This window comes from Scleropages formosus, chromosome 5 (genome assembly GCF_900964775.1).
Source record: "Scleropages formosus chromosome 5, fSclFor1.1, whole genome shotgun sequence".
In the NCBI taxonomy this organism is placed as follows: domain Eukaryota; kingdom Metazoa; phylum Chordata; class Actinopteri; order Osteoglossiformes; family Osteoglossidae; genus Scleropages; species Scleropages formosus.
The window spans coordinates 9,348,533-9,366,688 of NC_041810.1; the positions used below are offsets into that span (position 1 = coordinate 9,348,533).

Sequence of the window (18,156 nt, forward strand, 5' to 3'; positions counted from 1 at the left end):
TTCTGCTGGAGAATGTCAGGTTTCTGATCTAAAACTTGAAATAAGCTGGTCACGCAACACGACAATGATCCAAAACACAGGAGTAAATCAACAACAGAGTATTTTTTGAATGGTTGAGTTGAAGTCTTGACCTCAATCCTCCTGAAACGATATGGTGTGATTTATTCAAACAAGAGGTGAAAAATATGCATGAAATGGGATAGTTCGTACAAAGAAATGCACCAAAATGCTGACAAAAAGCAGCTACACAAAGCATTTTCTTCAGGTGACTGCCAAAAAAGAAGCTTCCAGCAGTTGCGAAATATATGAGTTCACATTCTTTTTTCATCAGTGACCTTGACTGTGTGAATGATTTGTTGCATAAAATGTAATGTGAAATATGTATGTTTTAAATAAGACTTTATTATTATGGCTAAGAAGGAGGTGCGGTGGCGCAGTGGGTTGGACCGCAGTCCTGCTCTCCCGTGGGTCTGGGGTTCGAGTCCCGCTTGGGGTGCCTTGCGGCGGACTGACGTCCTGTCCTGGGTGTGTCCCCTCCCCCTCTGGCCTTACGCCCTGTGTTACCGGGTGGGCTCCGGTTCCCCGTGACCCCGTATGGGACTAGCGGTTCTGAAAATGTGTGTGTGTGTATTATGGCTAAGATGAAAATCAGATCACATTTTATGAGCTATTAGGATAATTCTAAATAATTCTTCGATTTGCCTTTTTATCTACCAAATGGGGTAAAGCAGTCATTGCAGATTTGTTCATTCAAATAGTGCAACACGACAGTAATTTCTGCTAAGGTACTAAATTTGAAACACAGATCCTTGAAAACATATTTCAGATCTTACCAGAACACACAAGTCCCACGCTGTCATCATGTGAGCAGTTCTGCTTCTTTGTGGATGATTTCGGACAGGAGTAAACATTTGACTCGTTCCCTGTACACTGAATCTCCTCTGTCCACATTTGGTGTCCCCCCTTCCCAAAGGCAGACCCTCCCAGCACCTTCGCAGGGATCCCGCAGCCCAGCTGCCGACACACAACTTCGGCATCCTGCAGGTCAAAGTCAGCGTCACACACTGAACCCCAGGTAATTCCATGCTGGATCTCCACTCTCCCCGAACACAGGTGTGTACCCTGTACCAGTCGCACATCTCTGTGACCTGTAATCCAATAGGGAATCTCAAGTGAATCTTTCAGCTTTCACTAACACTTCATTCCCCTCACAGTGTTAAATAGACAGACGCACAAATACACACATTCTCTGAACCATTTGTTCCATTTGGGGGTCACAGGGAGCCAGAGCCAAACCAGGCAACACATGGCATAAGGCTGGAGGGGGAGGGGACACACTCAGGACAGGACGCCAGTCTGTCACAAGGCAGCCCAAGCGGAACTCAAACCCCAGTCCCACCGGAGAACAGGACCTGGTCCAACCCACTGCGCCACTGTGCCACCGCTCCTCCCCTCCAGACAAGAGACAGACAATATGTATATATAGATAAACTACAGCAGGGTGAAATAAAATATCCAAAGTACAAGTTAAACAGGAATTATTCAAAGCTGCACTATTATTTTCAAAGTAATATTTCATTTAGTAATCATTCAACAAATCACTGTCATTTCAATCAGCGTAAACCTTTATGTATGATAGTAGTACATTACAAGGCACTGATGAGGAAAAACTCATGCTAAGAGGAGCACAGTGAATTTGGATAGAATAAAAGGACACCTAGATGAAATCCACAGTAACTGATGGAAACAAAGACTGATTTGTGCACCAGCAAAGAATTCTGCTGGGACATTGTGCTGGGAGCCGTTAAAGCCATCTTCCAACGTATGTCCGTTCAAGTTACAAGTCCTTTTAAAACAACTTATGAGACATTTTACAAGATTTACAAGGATTGAATTTGGCTTTCACATGACTCCTGAGAGCTGAGCAGTGTTTATATTCATTAATTTAGCAGATATGGCACGTAAGTATTAACTAGTACAAGCTGTCCTCCACTCATGACATATGCAACTTATGATGATCTATAGTTACAATTGTCCCATAAACTCTATTAAATTCTTTCTTTAAAAGGCAACATTTCATCGTAATGTCTAATAATGACCGCTACATCTGCCATACGATAACGGAGGCACTGTATTTGTAACTGAATCAGTGTGTTCATCAAGAACTGCATTTGATTTACAAAAATGTTGTATTTAAAGAACATTGTGTTTATTTGAGGGGGGCATGGTGGCGCAGTGGGTTGGCCCAGGTCCTGCTCTCCGGTGGGTTTGGGGTTCGAGTCCCGCTTGGGGTGCCTTGCGGCGGACTGGCGTCCCGTCCTGGGTGTGTCCCCTCCCCCTCCAGCCTTACGCCCTGAGTTGCCGGGTTAGGCTCCGGTTCCCCGTGACCCTGTATGGGACAAGCGGTTCCAAAAATGTGTGTGTGTGTGTGTGTGTGTGTGTGTGTGTGTGTGTGTGTGTGTATTATTTAAGAAGAAAGACATGTAAAATCAGAAATATAACAAATCTCAAATAAAATGTGGCATTCAGACTTTAATTATTTTTGCATCCTAATTGTTAATATAATACAGGATTTTTTTTATTAAGTTGACTTACAATGAGGTCATTGGAATAAAACCAATTTGTAAGTGTCGGACTACCTATATTTACCTGATACTTTTGTTCAAGGTGATGTACGGTGTGAGGTACACACTACACTGAACTCACTATAGTCTATCTATTCAACAGAGTCGGTAACATGCTCAGACACACTCACACACACATTAATAGCAATTTAGAGTCATCAGTTTGCCTGTAACACATCTTTGGACAGTGCGAGGAAACCCACATGAATATATGGGGAAAATGCTGTCCAGCCCATACACCATATTAAATTATTGAAATTGATGTTTTCAGTGCAAATTCATTTTCATTTTTTCATACATTTGTTTTTAATCTTTACTGTTCTGTTTAGTTTTTTGTTTTTTGGTTGACTTAATACATGAACACTGAGTGTCACGTGTGTTTTTTTCTGTGAGCGTCTGATAGGTGTAGAGTAAATAACAGGTACGAAGGAGCCGAAGAAGCACAGGTAGACAGCCATATCGTACTGTAGAGGAGTTAAAGAAGGGAAACTGCCTTGTTTTGTTGTGTTGTAACAGATGTTAATTACTGAAGTAACTGTGTCCATTTTAATGGGATCTGGGGACATTGCAGGATAAATTTTTGTCAATTTTGGGCCTCTGGAACACATAAAAAATGTCATTGTCATACCATTTCATCTAACAGTGTTTATGTTTCCGAATTATGAGAATTCATCTTATGAAGAGTATTTCAGAAATAAAATACCTTTGTAAGGTGGAAGAAGACTGTATAAGTTTCTTTGTAAATATCAAACTGCCAAACGAAACATTTAATGTCTAATCCGCAGTTATGGAAATTGGAGAATCGGTACAGAACATTAGAGTTCATCCACTGTGCACAGACAATGAAAGGACATTTGGATTCAATGACCTCAAAGCATCACCTGAACAGGGTTATAATTCAGTCAACTGTGGAAATTAATATTACAGAAAATATAATAGAATACATGTAATCTCTACATATTTGTGTTTACGTATCAGCAAGTACCGTATAAAAAGCTTTCCATTCCAAACAACTGTAAAGAACATGATGTAATTTATGTGTCTCCTACCTGAGCAGATGACTGAGGCATCAAGAAAATGATTACAGTTATGTTTACCCCATCCTTTATGTCCACAGATCTTCAGTGTTTTCTCTGACCCCTTGCAGGAGACATAATTCATCCAGATCTTCCCTTCTCCTGCTCCAAAGTGTCCGTATTGCGGTGCTGCTACAGCATCTCCACAGAACACCTGCCTACACACCACTGACGCATCATTTTTATCCCAGCCACGTCCACATACAGTTCCCCACTGTCCTTCATGAAGAACCTCCACTCTCCCAGCACAGGGACTGTCACCGTTCACCAGCTTCACATCACTGTCTGGAAGAACAGGAGAGACAAAAAAATTATTTCCAAGTGCTACATACAGCATACTGTATATACACACACTGAAACAGGCTAAAATTCCCATTGCTCACCAACAAGCTATGAATAGTTTAGTCTTTTCCAATTTTTCAAACACGTACGGTTCAAACTGAAATTATAGAATACACACTTTCTTTAAACATCTGAAATTAGCAAATGCACTTATCTAGAAGTTCTGGAAGGGCTACGAGACCATTTCAGGGATACTCTATGAGACAGTTCAACTTAAACACCCTACTTCCCTCACCCTGATGACCATAACTGGGTGTAAACGTGTGAACACTGACCACCCCGGACTGCCGACTCACACCAGTTCAGCTACATATGCAACATGTGTCACATCGTATGTTTCCTTTTTCTGTTTGCATTATTCTCCATTGAAAGCTCTAAAGGAGCCTATTGTGGAGGGATATCCACAAAAATAAATTATTAAATACATGAATTCTTTATCAGTAATAACTTCTTCTAAGGCAGCGACATGGTGTCCACACACTCATTCAATCACGTTATACACACTAGGGACAGTTTAGTCTGCTGTTTTCCTGATACACTGGTATTTGGAAATTCACGTTGAGGAAAATGCACTTCTAACCAGAGACAGTCAGATTCAAACCCGTGTCCAAACACACAACCTGGGTGCTGTGAGGCATCAGCGCTACCTGATGTGCCACTCTCTATTAAATACACACATTGCTCAAATAACTGCATTATTTTATTCTGGAAATCTCAGTTTGGAGATGTTCAGAGCGGGTTGGGCTATTATTATTTCTTCTGTTTTAAAAAAAATGTTTCCCTGATGGTGGAGTGCGGTGGTGCAGTGGGTTGGACCACAGTCATGCTCTCCAGTGGGTCTGGGGTTTGAGTCCTGTTGGGGGTGCCTTGTGATGGACTGGAGTCCTGTCCTCGGTGTGTCCCCTCTCCCTCTGGCCTTATGCCCTGTGTTACTGGATAGGCTCTGGTTCCCTGTGACCCTGTCTGGGACAAGCAGTTCTGAAAGTGTGTGTGTGTGTCTCCCAGATGAAAAATGTCATCTACAATTAAAATGCCAAAATAAAATATTCATCATCTTCCTCTGCTTATCTAGGGCTGGGTTGCAGGGGCAGCAGTCCGAGCAGAGTCCTCCAGACTTCCCTCACCCCGCACACCTCCTCCAGTTCCTCTGGGGGAACCCCAAGGCGTTCCCAGGCCAGCCGGGAGACATAGTCTCTCCAACGTGTCCTGGGTCTGCCCCGAGGCCTCCTCCCAGTGGGACAAGCCTGGAACACCTCCCCGGGGAGGCATCCAGGAGGCATCCGGAACAGATGCCTGAGCCACCTCAACTGGCTCCTCTCGATGCGGAGGAGCAGCGGCTCTACTCCGAGCTCCTCACCCTATCCCTAAGGGTGCGCCCAGCCACTCTGTGGAGGAAACTCATTTCTGCCGCTTGTATCCGCGATCTCATTCTTTCGGTCATGATCCAGAGTTCACGACCACAGGTGAGGGTAGGAACGTAGATCGACCGGTAAATTGAGAGCTTCGCCTTACGACTCAGCTCCCTCTTCACCACAACAGACCGGTACAATGACCGCATTACTGCGGACGCCGCACCGATCCGCCTGTCAACCTGCCGCTCCATTTTTCCCTCACTCGTGAACAAGACCCCGAGATACTTAAACTCCTCCACTTGAGGGAGGAGCTCCCCCCTAACCCGGAGGGGGCAATCCACCTTTATCCGACTGAGAACCATGGCCTCGGATTTGGAGGTGCTGATTCTCATCCCCGCCGCTTCGCACTCGGCTGCAAACCTCCCCAGTGCACGCTGCAAGTCTTGACCTGATGAAGCCAACAGGACCACATCGTCCGGAAAAAGCAGAGACGAGATCCTGCGGCCACCAAAACAGACACCCTCCGTTCCCTGGCTGCGCCTAGAAATTCTGTCCATGAAGATAATGAACAGAATCGGTGACAAAGGGCAGCCCTGGCGGAGTCCAACACGCACCGGGAACAAGTCTGACTTACTGCCGGCAATGAGAACCAAGCTCCTGCTCCGGTCATACAGGGAACGAACAGCCCGTAGCAGCGACAGGCGCCGGAGACTTTATGGCCGCAGCTCCGAACTGCCGCCCCGACAATGGAGGTGTGGAACATAGTCCATTCGGACTGTAAATAAAATATTGTTTTTTGATAATATGACAGACTGTAATAACTGGGGTTAATAAATAATTTTACAGTAAAATTGTGTTTTCCGATTAAACTTATCACCTGGGATATCAAGGTAACTGGAAGACAGTTGAAATATTTTTAAATGAAAGGCAAAATATTCTGCTCTACAGTGGACTGAAAACTTAAAAGGGACTGCGCTTACTTCTTTCCGCTGTTTCACAGGACTTTCCTTACCGTGGTGATTCGTTAGTCTGCCTTACTCTGTTATACCTTTACAGCACATTCCCACGGACATTTTAGCTGTTTGTAATTGTGAAGCTGCTCCAGGCACTTTGATTTCTTTATTCTGGGAATGTGGCACAACAGAACATTACTGGACAAATTAAAACAAATTAAAAGTCCTTTCATATAAAGCTACAGTGAGATTGGAAATCACCTCTACAGGCTTGACCGCATCTATATGGCTGTGCTGTCTGTTGTGTCGTTGTACAAACTCTACAAACACTCGTATGATGGCGACGCAGGAAAATGCTGCTGTAGGGAATTAATGAGCCAGTTGTATTAAAATAGAGCAAATATTTCATAATCTGTTGCAGCTCTTTTATGCGGGGCCCAGTGAGCTGAATATATTAATTATTCACTTTTATTAATATTTTTCATGACTCTGTCATTACTGTTAGTAAAAGCTACTTTTTTCTCATTCTTTCACTCACTCGGTCACTTTTTTAACTACTTCTCCTTGTCAGGCTACAGTGGTTCAGAGCCCATCTTGAAATTAATAACTATTAAACTGGGCAGGGTACACCCACGGTACATCGCGGGGGACTCAAACTTGTCTATAACCTTTAATTTATCTCGAGTTGAGTTGCTTATATGTCTTAGAGTATCTTAACAAACTAATTAAAAACAAAAAGTTCAAATAAAAAAACTGAATATCTAATTCTTAGGTGGTATGGTGCTGCAGAGGGTAGCATTGATGTGTGTGGAGCATGTATGTTCTCCCCGTGTTCATGTGGATTTCTGTTCGCGGAATAAGCTCCAGACCACAATCCTGGATTTGACAAGCGAGTATAAATCATGGATGGAAATTGCAGTGTCAGCATCACTTTCATTGATCTGCATACATGGATAAATAGACAGATAGATATAGAAAGACAGGAGAACAGACAGTTCAGTCGTACTATATGGACTTCATATCCCCATTTCAATCTTCCGTCTACATCTAGTACAACTAAATTTGAATTAAATTTAAATCATGACATTTACATTTAAACAGAGACATCTGAAATCATGTTATGAAGATCTGGTACTACTTTCTACAGATAGTTAAAGCAAAGTTATTTTTTCTGCTTGGCAAAAAAATACAATCATAATAAAAATAATAATAATAAACTGAAATATATCTGTGCCTTATCAAAATCCACAGAAAAAAATGACTGAAATTTACATTTACATTTATTCATTTAGCAGATGCTTTTCTCCAAAGCAGCATACATCTCAGTGAGAATACAAATTTGTGCATTACATTAGGAGAAAGAGAAAAAAAAAAATGAAATAAGCATGTGAAGTGCAAAATTTAAAAAAAGCATAGTTCAATTAATTTAGAAAATTTTACCCTTATAATGTTTATAATGCATCCTCACCACCTTTCTCTTTTTCTATATAAATGTGCTTTCATTAATTCAGTCATTTTGTATCTTCAATTTATTTTTACAGCGCGCTCTTCTCACCCAGGGACACGGAGAAAAAGAAAAGTTGACTAGAGAGCAGCGTGATACATCATCAATGTACTTTTTAAACTATAAGTTTGCCTACTGGCCACGGAGGAAAGGAACAAAAAACTCCCAACTGAAAGTCAAGGGAGAAAAGAAATCCTCAGGGGGTCCAAGTGCCAGTGGCTGCCCCCCCTTCAGTAGTCTGGACAAAATTTCATGCAGTTCATGTGTTTTAATTAAAAGTAATACTACAAAAACCGTTAATCACTCACACACACTCTCTGAAATGTTTGTCCTAAGTGTCTGAACCAGAGCCTAACCCAGCAACACAGGGTGGAAGGTTGGAGAGGGAGGGGACACACACAGGACAGGACGTCAATCCGTTACAAGGTACCCCAAGCAGGACTTGAACCCCAGACCCACCAGAAAGAAGGTACAGGCCAAACCCACTGTGCCACTGCACCCCCCGACCATTAATAATTACATTTTATTTTATGTATCTATAACAGGCTCTGGACCGAAAGTCTGTACTCACTGCAGATGTGAACAAGCAGTTAGTAATAATAACTTTAAATATGGGGAAAAAAGTACCACTTCAATTTTTTTTTAATTATTATTATTTAAATTGTTAAATTGAATTTTTTCTATGGGTATTCGAGTCATGTATCCCATAAATGATCTACAGCAATTTGAAGGAGTTCTACAGCACAGCACAAAGGGTTATGTGGTCTAGAACCAACAGCCTTCTAAGTAACAAGTCCATGTCCTTAATTACTGAACTGCCTCTTTACACTATTACACTCATAAAACATAAAGAAATGCAATGAGTAAATATAAAACAAGAATTATCAAGAGGGAGAAAAGTTCTCAAAATCAAAACATCTAGCTTTTTCTGCTTTTCTCCTTTTTCCCCAAATAAAAGAAATAAACTGCTGATGCAGCCGTTCATATAAAACCAAACATATAAACAGAAATGTAAGTAATTAAACTACTTGCAAGGACTTTGGAGTTTCAGTGTCTTCATACCAATATTTTACTCCCAAACAGCAACTTAAATACATCAGTGTTGCAGCAGGTTGTATTTCATATTTACTGTATAAACAGCCTCTACAAACTACCTCACCTTTCAGACTGTCGTCCCCTGACCCCTAAAACCCCGACATGTGAGAGGAGCCCTGGAGCAGAAGTAAAACGTGGTACTTACTGGCTGTGGTGGACATGAGCAGGGATGCAAGCGAGAGGATGAGCAGGCAGCTCTCCATCTTCATGAGCACAAACCAACTGTCCTCAGAGCAAAGTTCCGAACCCAACCTTGAGCTGTGAGCTCTCAGGGCGAGCGAGTGCCTTTGTACCATCCTGGACCCCCATGGAGAACACGCCCCCAGCCACCAATCACACTCAGCATTGCCTTATGAGAGGAGTACAGGAACACATGAAAAGTGTGGAAACACCAATCAGAGGAATCTCTGTGTGTTTCCTCCATATATACAGATACTGTAGCGCTGAGGTCTGACTTGACTCCTCCTTCCACTGTTAAGCACTTTGATTAAAAAGCACATACTTTTTCAGAGTTTTGAATGTTTACTTGCTTAAAAAAGTGACTTATTCATGATATACCAAGAAACAAGCTTCTTTGAAATGAAACACAAACCCTCATCTTCGTAAATGAAAAAGAGTCAATGCTGGTTTTGCTGTATTATATTAAATGTGTTTTTTGCCAAGTTCTGCTTCTCTGCAGCTGCATGTAAAATCTTTATATGAGCTGTTCAGTACATTTCATGTTAACAGTACGTTTATTTCATGGTTATTCCTCAGCGGAAATGAAAGGCTGCAACATCAGAATAAATACACATTATACCAACAGAGAAAGCATGGTGAAAACCAAGTAATGTGAACCAGTAAATGGGGTTTGCAGCAACTTGCTGATTCTCTTCAGCAGTCATTTCAACATCTGTTTATGAATTACTGCACCTACAGCAGGGGGCGGCACTAAGCTATAAATAAAGTTGGAATTACAACGATACACTGAATATGTACCATCAAAAAATATAAACTTGCTGCAAGTTATTTGTGTTCAGTTCTGCATGAATTTTACAAGGTCAGGTTTAGTGTCCAAGTGCCGCAGCAAAGACTTGTTTTTCATTTATTTCCTTATTTTTCCTTGTATTTCATGTAAATGAAAAGATTTTTTCCTCACTTTCAATATTTTGGACACCAGCAACCAATATAACACCACGTCCAAGCAGATCCATGTTCATCCAAGATCATTTTAAGAGTAACACTAAGACATGGTGATTATCAGATTAGTATTGGAATTTGTGATGATTGATCCTAATACTCAGTAATTTCAAATAAATTTTGATTTAAAAACACTTTCTGTGTTTCAGTAACAAGTTCATTACAGGGTCACCCATGTAGTCATAATGTCATTACTGTCAGTACAAGGTCACCAACAGTGATCTCGCCCGTTACAAAAGAGATGAAGACCCATCAGGTAGTTAAGTGGACTTCCTTGCCAAGGATATAAGAGTAGTCAGCCCATGTTCCATAACTTCATCAACTTGGATATCGTTAAAACGAAATTTCAGAAGAGAAAGAATGAGACCAAACCCTTGGCCATACCCAGCTGTCAATCACACACAACACATATAAAACCCCATTAACGCACCACATGTGCAGCATTCTGTATGCTGCTGTGTCCTACACACACTGCTGTTTCTGTTTCCTCCCTGCGCTCCTTGCTCTGTGGTGGTTTGCCTGCCTTCCACTCCACTCTTACCAGGTGGTCTGGTGCAGCTCCTTGCCATCCCCTCAGCCTCTCTCAACTGGTGTTCCGCAGGGCTCGGTGCTGGGCTCCCTACTCTTCTCAGTCTGGTTACAACCTACAAAACAATCAAAAGATCTGCTCCCCAATACCTACAAGACATGACCACTTGCTACACCCCAACCAGACAGCTGCACTCCTCCTCCTCTGCCAGCTGGGTGGTCCTTGAATTTTCAGACTTACTTTTTCCCGATCTCCTGCGTACTCAAAAAGCATGTATTATATTATCTGTTTAATGATTAAAACTTAAAAAAAACCCTATATGCAGTTATTTGTGTAATGTGTACTGGATCACATGGTGGCATGTGACTAATTCACTGTACTCAAGAACCACATATCTGTATCCAGATCTTTCTCTCAGCTACACTTGAGCTGTCGTGCACCTGTGACGGCATGACAAGAGCACGTTTGTTCTGTCTTTCTACTTGAGATCAACTCCACCAGCATTTCTCATGAGTCTTTATGGAGATTCTGAGGAAATGCTTATCCATTTGTCCATGTAGGACAGCTCCTGATGGTGCAATGGTCTGTCCCCAAGGGGAGCTGTCCTGGGTGCTGAACGGTCAACTACTTGCTGTGGTTGAGCGTATAAACTAAAAACATTAATGAATGTTGTTTTATTATTTGCTGTGCCAGCAGGTTTTTATAGCAATGGTACAGTGTACGCGTATGAACAATTTCAGCTGTGTACCAGTTTCCTTCGGTTAGAGTTGTGCTCCTCCACTTGGCATTCAGGCTTCTGTCACAAGGAGGTTCTCTGGTCTCAGGGTTGCCCTCTTCCTTGGGGCCTCTGGCATCACAGTAGGCACTTTTCATTGGTTTTGAGATTTTTTGCGTGCTTATAGCGTAAAAAGTATGGATCAAATAAAGGTAATGTGAAACAAAAACAGAACAGACTCAGAAGTTGACAAATTTTCTTTTAATTTCAATATATATTTCCAAATGTGAACAACAAAATAAAAGGGTGAAAAAATTAAATTTGCATTTGTAATATTACAACAATTTATGAAAATTTACTCCTCAAGACTGAAAAGACACTTTTACAAGAAAAAAGAAAACTTAAAAATCAAAGGTTACTGTGTTACCAGCTACTTTAGAAACATCAGATCTTGATGAGCCTGTTGGTTTGAAGCTTTGGGCAGAAGGACCTTCAGACTCAGACTGGACTCCGAGTCACACAGAGATTCCAGAACTGCAGACGATCCTCCGTCTCCCACATCATCATAGTCAGTGTGGTCAGGATCAGGGGGTCCCTCACCAGGGGGTCCCTCACCAGGGGGCAGAGTGGTTAACGCTTTTTCTTCTGCAGGGACACAGTAGGAGACACAGTGACACACATCCTTGTACACACCACAGGTGGTCAGTGCAGCCAAACACCGTTTCAAACAAACCTAATGATACTTTCAAAAATAATTACTGAAGTAAAAAGTAATCATTCCAAAATGTAAAGTAAAAAAGGATCAAGTCAAAACATGACCGAAATACTGAAGTTCCACTGATTCATATAAAGCTTTTTAATGTTCTGAAATACAAGCAATGTAAACAGGTACAACACACACACACACACACACACACACATTTGCTGAACCGCTTGTCCCATACAGGGTCGCGAGAAACCGGAGCCTACCCGGCAACACAGGGCATAAGGCCAGAAGGGGAGGGGACACACCCAGGACAGGATGCCAGACCGTCGCAAGGCACCCGAAGCGGGACTCGACCCCAGACCCACTTGAGAGCAGGACCCGGGCCAACCCACTGCGCCACCTCAACCCCTGTCTTACTATCTTACATATGTTTAAATTAATATAACAGGAGCAGTTTCCCCAATGACTCTGTTCAAGAATAAATTGAACAAAATCTTATAAAATTTCGGTTCTTATGGGGGGTCTACTGTGTTTGTAGCATAAAAGACAACTGACTTTAAGGAGTTAAAATATTACATGAAAAAAGTAGAGGACAGAAGGTGATACGAATTTAATGGAGTCAAAGTACATATTTTTTCTTTACAGATATACTTTCGTAAAAGGAAGAATGTATTGCTATCAAAATATATTTTGAGACGTAAATATTTTCCAGAAATGTACTTCAATACAAGTGCGGGAGTAAATGTAATATGTTTGTACCCACCTCTAGTGCACACAGAATAGATTAAGGGACAGGATGACACAGGGACATACAGTGTGGTTCAGAAAACCACATCTGATAGGAAACTAGTCATGTTCTACAAGGGCAGCTGGTTGCATAGTGGTCACAGATTCAAGTTTCACCTCCAGCTATAGTACCCTTAACAAGGTATTTACCGTAAATTTCTGCAGTAAAATTACCCAGCTGTATAAATGGGTAAATAACTGCAAATAGCTTCACACTGTAAGTTGCTTTGGAGAAAAGCATCAGTTAAAATTAATAAATTCAAATGTTCTATTCCATCACTTGTGTGAAACTCACCTGGTAACACATGTGGACTCTGTTCTACACCCACAGCATCATCATAGTCCTCCTCTGTGTCTTGTGTCCCCATCAGTGCTGAACCTGGAACAGAGAGACTGTGTGGTTCAGATTTAACATATCAAGTTTCTGCTGCAATGAAATACTTTTCTTTACATAAATCCAAGTGGAGTTAAACCAGAACTCTTACAACTATTACCGGCAAACTATAAAGGGAGAATGTATTATGATACATTTAATATAATTTGAATTGCTGGTTAATGTAATCAATAAATCACGATTCCTATTAAGAACATAAAGTCTCGATACAAATGCTGTGTATTACAAACATTATTGTGGTGGCATAAAACCTTGAACACATTAATATATTTAACAAACTACCTGGACTCTGTCCTGTGGTAACAGCATCATCATAGTCCTCTGCTGTGTCTCCTGTACGCAGATCCTCTGTAACAGAGGGAGAAAAAGCGCTTGTGTCTAACAGCAGTTGTACAGTGTCACTTCAACTCAGTCTTTACTAACTGAAAAGAATTCATTTTAGATTATATTGATGTTTTATTAATGTAGACTGGAACTTTATATTATAATTGTTTATGTTTGAAGACCATTCACTGACATTAGTGATACCGTGGTATGACCTGCAGCCCCCAACAGAAACCCACCTGACAGACCACCTGCACTTTTTTCCATAGGAAAAGCATCATCATAGTATTCTTTCTTCTCATCTGTCCCTGAGAGTAATAAAAAGTTAAAACCGTGCATGCCTTTTTATTATAATTAAAACATTCTGAAATAAGACATAAAAAGAGAATACATGACAGAAAGATGTGAACATAGAACATAATAGGAAATAATGTTACGAGGTTGACTGTCACTAACAGTCCTAGTTGAACTACAACACACACACACACACACACACACACACACACACAACAAGCCCCCTACCTGAGAGGGGGTCTCCCTCACTGTCCTCCACATCTTCATACCCAGAGGGCACATCCTCAGACAGGACACTTCCTGTGAAGGAGACACACACTCAGTCCTGTCCTCAGACAGAAGATACATGAAGTTCTCTCTGCTGATGCCTCACACACTGAGAGAAGACAGGATGTGTGAGGTTCGAGCAGCTACCGCCCACACCCAGGAACGCTAACTGACACTCTTATCACCAACATCCTCTTCCTCCCTATTGGCTGCTGTCTCTCATCTGGACCGTTTACAGCACTGCAGCTGCGAGCTCCTCGTGTGGTTTTTCAGCTCCCATCACGTGGTTACAGATGGAAGCCAAACAGTTTTTCATAGTTGCCAGACTAATTTTTATCTACAGAAGGTATCATCTCACTAAGAGACATTTGAAATGTGCACCTGTAAGTGATGGAAAATTGTGGTTTTCAGCAAAGTTTGTAATTCTGAACAGTACATATGACCCTGGAACCCTGTGCATTTGGGTTAAAAATACAGAGTTTCTTGTACTGTTATTACATACTTATTAGAATATATGTCGTTTTACACAGAAGTTTGGGCAACCACTGCTGCAGGAAATAGTGCGTTAAAACAACAAATTTGTTAATATTATTGCACAGCTACTTCACATTTCATTAAAACATATGAACAAAGAAAATAGTAACTGTGGCATGTGCAAACGTTTGGAAACCCTTCTACTTGTCCAGTGATAAAGATGTTTTTTGCAAGGTTCCTGACCCTGATAACCTATTATGACCTATTGAAAACTAATACACTAATAAATAAATCATAATTAAAACATTTCCTGACATTCCAAACTTTGGGCTGTCATTCAACAATCATGCACTCCTTTAAGCAACTGAGTGAGGATGTGAAAATGAAGCTAAATGATTCCTACAAAGCAGGTGGAGCCTGTAAAAAGATTGCTAATGTTTTAAAGTTCATGACATAAGTAACTTGAACATTAACAATTGCAAATATTGTTTTAATAACTTAGGGGGGTGTGGTGGCGCAGTGGGTTGGACCACAGTTTTGCTCTCCAGTGGGTCTGGGGTTCAAGTCCTGCTTGGGGTGCTTTGTGATGGACTGATGCCCTGTCCTGGGTGTGTCCCCTCCCCCTCCGGCCTTATGCCCTGTGTTACCGGGTAGGCTCTGGTTCCCTGTGACCCTGTATGGGACAAGTGGTTCTGAAAGTGTGTGTGTGTTTTAATAACCTTTTCTGCAGCAGTTGTTTACTACTTTCACTTACAAAATTAACTAAGTTTGTAATTTGGCAAAAGGTGTTCAGGCTTTTACATGTAACTGTAAATATGTAGTCCAAAAAATGTGATTAAAATACATTCCAATCTAAAAAGTGTTCTGCTGTTTACAGTACATTTCTATGTACTCTGCTTTACAATAAATTATTGCAGCGTGCAGCGCCGTGGGCTTGGATGGGGCAAAAAAGGACGCGGAGGCAGTATTCATGATGAATAACTTATTAGAAGAACAGCACCAGAGAAATAATGCTCTTGATCTGAGGACCCCGTTTCTTCTAGGAACTGCGCTTATAGCCAGCCTTCCCAGCCTGCTTTACCTCAGACTCTCTTCCAACACACTGGCAGGCACAGCCACCCTATTATTTTCTCTCTAAGTTCCCCCAGTGGCTACACACATATTTAACATTATTTCCCATAATGCAACTATTTACATTAAGCACACACTCCGTCCTAAAACAGTAACGCGGGGTTGTTACATTATATTGCAGATTCTACACTAAAAAGTGTGTTTTTTCACATTGTAACTACAGTGTAACCTCTAATCAGATATTCTCACCTTTCCTGGCACCTCTGTATGTCTCTCCCCTGGTCAGGTTGTATTCAATCTCCTCATAGATGGCCTCATGTAGAGGGGTAAGACCCCCCTGGTACAGGGCTGTGGGGCAAAGGTATAACACACAGTGAGACCAAACAGTTTTTCATTTAATCAAAACCTTATATTTAAATTCATTCCGGATTCATGCTTTATGTGTATGAAAGGACAGTGTGATCAGCAGTGAATCTGGACTCTCTGATCCACAGTGTCCTTCTGTACCTCTCTTCAGAACCCTGTTCTGGTACAACTGTCCAGCCAGCAGCACCAGCAGCAGGAAGAGAAAAGCCCCCAATACCAGGAAGACCACAAGAGGGATGGACGGGCCTTGTGGGGGCAGTGATCTGGGTTCAACTAAAGGAGAAATACAGTGAAGTGAACAACATGTTTGTGATTCAAAGCACAGAAGGTATGTAACAAATGTAGAGAAGCACTGCATATGCATACAGAGAGAATGTAGTAATACCTGCTTTTGCTGTGGTTGTAGTTGTGGATGTTTGCGTAGTTTCTGGAAAAAAGCACCTTGTCCATTTAATAAAATGTGGAATATATAAAATTATCTAGACTGACACATAAAATGGAGACACAAATTTTACAGTACCCTTGGCAGTCACATGTTCAAAAGACATCCCTGTAAAACAAAGAAAAAAACACATTGTTACACACACACACACATTTTCAGAACCGCTTGTCCCATACGGGGTCACGGGGAACCGGAGCCTACCCGGCAACACAGGGCGTAAGGCCGGAGGGGGAGGGGACACACCCAGGACGGGACGCCAGTCCGTCGCAAAGCACCCCAAGCGGGACTTGAACCCCAGACCCACCCGAGAGCAGGACCGTGGTCCAACCCACTGCGCCACCGCACCCCCACATTGTTACATTTAATATCAATTTTTTAAAACAAGTATCAGAACAAGATGTTCCAGATACAGCAGCAATCAGACACTGTATTCACACTACTGTCCAACATTCTTCACACTGTATTCAGGCATTTGTTGGGTGTGTCAGTATTAACAATCCACCATGTTGATTCATCATGTCTCACCTTCACAGGTGACACCAGCATCCTCTTTGTGAGAGCAGGAGGTCGTGTGGTCCTGAAGAGAGTGAGGACAGTCCCACAGGTGGAGCTCATCACCCCTGCACTTCACCTCATTCAGCCAAATGGAGCCATTTCCTCTCCCAAACGCAGCGTTCCCATGAGCCTTCAGTGCTGCCCCACAGCCCAGCTGTCTGCAGACCACCTGGGCATCATTTATGTCCCATAAGTCATCACAGATGGTCCCCCAGGAGCCCTGAGACCACAGCTCCACCCTCCCTGAGCACGTGCTGCTATCCCCCTGCAATCTGAGGGGCAGGTGGCCTACAGAATAAATACAGACTGTAACTGACCAAAGAACAAATATCTTCTATGTTACGAGATTGAGCAACAACACACGAAATCACGGACACGTCAGAACTGAACTGACTGGAACACAGTTTCTGGCTGGCAGCAGTAGAACACTGTACATAGCTACGTGGAACATCAGTCTTCTCTCCAGCTTTGGGAAATAAGAATGTAAATTTCTGCATTAGTATTAAATGCAAATAAGAGAATTATTTAATGTGACACAAAGGGCCATTACAAAGGGCACATGCACTCACTGAACACTTCATTAGAAATAATATACAAATAGTGAGTAGGGCCTCCCTTTGCTCTCAAAACAGCCTCACTTCTTCATGGCATGGATTTCACAAGATGTTGCAAACATTCCTTTGATGTTCTGGTCCATGTTGACATGATTGCATCACGCAGTTTCTGTAGATTTGTCAACTGCACATTCATGCTGCAAATCTCCCGTTGTACCACATCCCAAAGGTGTTCCATTGAATTCTGGTCCAGTGACCGGAAGGCCACTAAAGAACATTGAACTTACTGTCATGGTCATGAAACCAGTTTCAGACAACTTTGCTTTGTGACATGGTGCATTATCATGCTGGAAGTAGCCATTAGAAGATGGGTGAATTGTGGCCATGAAGGGATGCACCCGGTCAGCAACAATACTCAGAGGGGCTGTGAAATTCAAGCAATGATTGATTGGTATTTACGGGTCCAAAGTGTGCCATGAAAACATTCTCCATACCATTACACCAGCACCACCGGCCTGGATTGTTGACACAAGGCAGGTTGGGTCCATGAATTC

The 18,156-nt window shown here is 42.0% G+C and overlaps 2 protein-coding genes across 3 annotated transcripts in view; both read right to left on the bottom strand.

Moving 5' to 3' along the window:
- The window catches only part of LOC114910496 (antigen WC1.1-like), a 68,433-nt gene extending 59,284 nt beyond the window's left edge, over positions 1 to 9,149 (bottom strand). The window contains exons 1-3 of the mRNA XM_029251875.1: positions 9,092 to 9,149; positions 3,674 to 3,985; positions 834 to 1,148 (exon numbers count right to left, since the gene is read on the bottom strand). Of these exons, the coding sequence (XP_029107708.1) occupies positions 834 to 1,148; positions 3,674 to 3,985; positions 9,092 to 9,149 (685 nt within the window). The remainder of the gene's footprint in view (positions 1 to 833; positions 1,149 to 3,673; positions 3,986 to 9,091) is intronic.
- A 2,626-nt stretch (positions 9,150 to 11,775) lies between these two features.
- LOC114910476 (antigen WC1.1-like) overlaps positions 11,776 to 18,156 on the bottom strand; it is a 63,083-nt gene continuing 56,702 nt past the window's right edge. For both annotated transcript variants that reach the window (XM_029251696.1, XM_029251695.1), the window contains one exon: positions 11,776 to 12,014. In XM_029251696.1, coding sequence (XP_029107529.1) covers positions 11,800 to 12,014 — 215 coding nt within the window. In that variant the 3' untranslated portion in view covers positions 11,776 to 11,799. The remainder of the gene's footprint in view (positions 12,015 to 18,156) is intronic.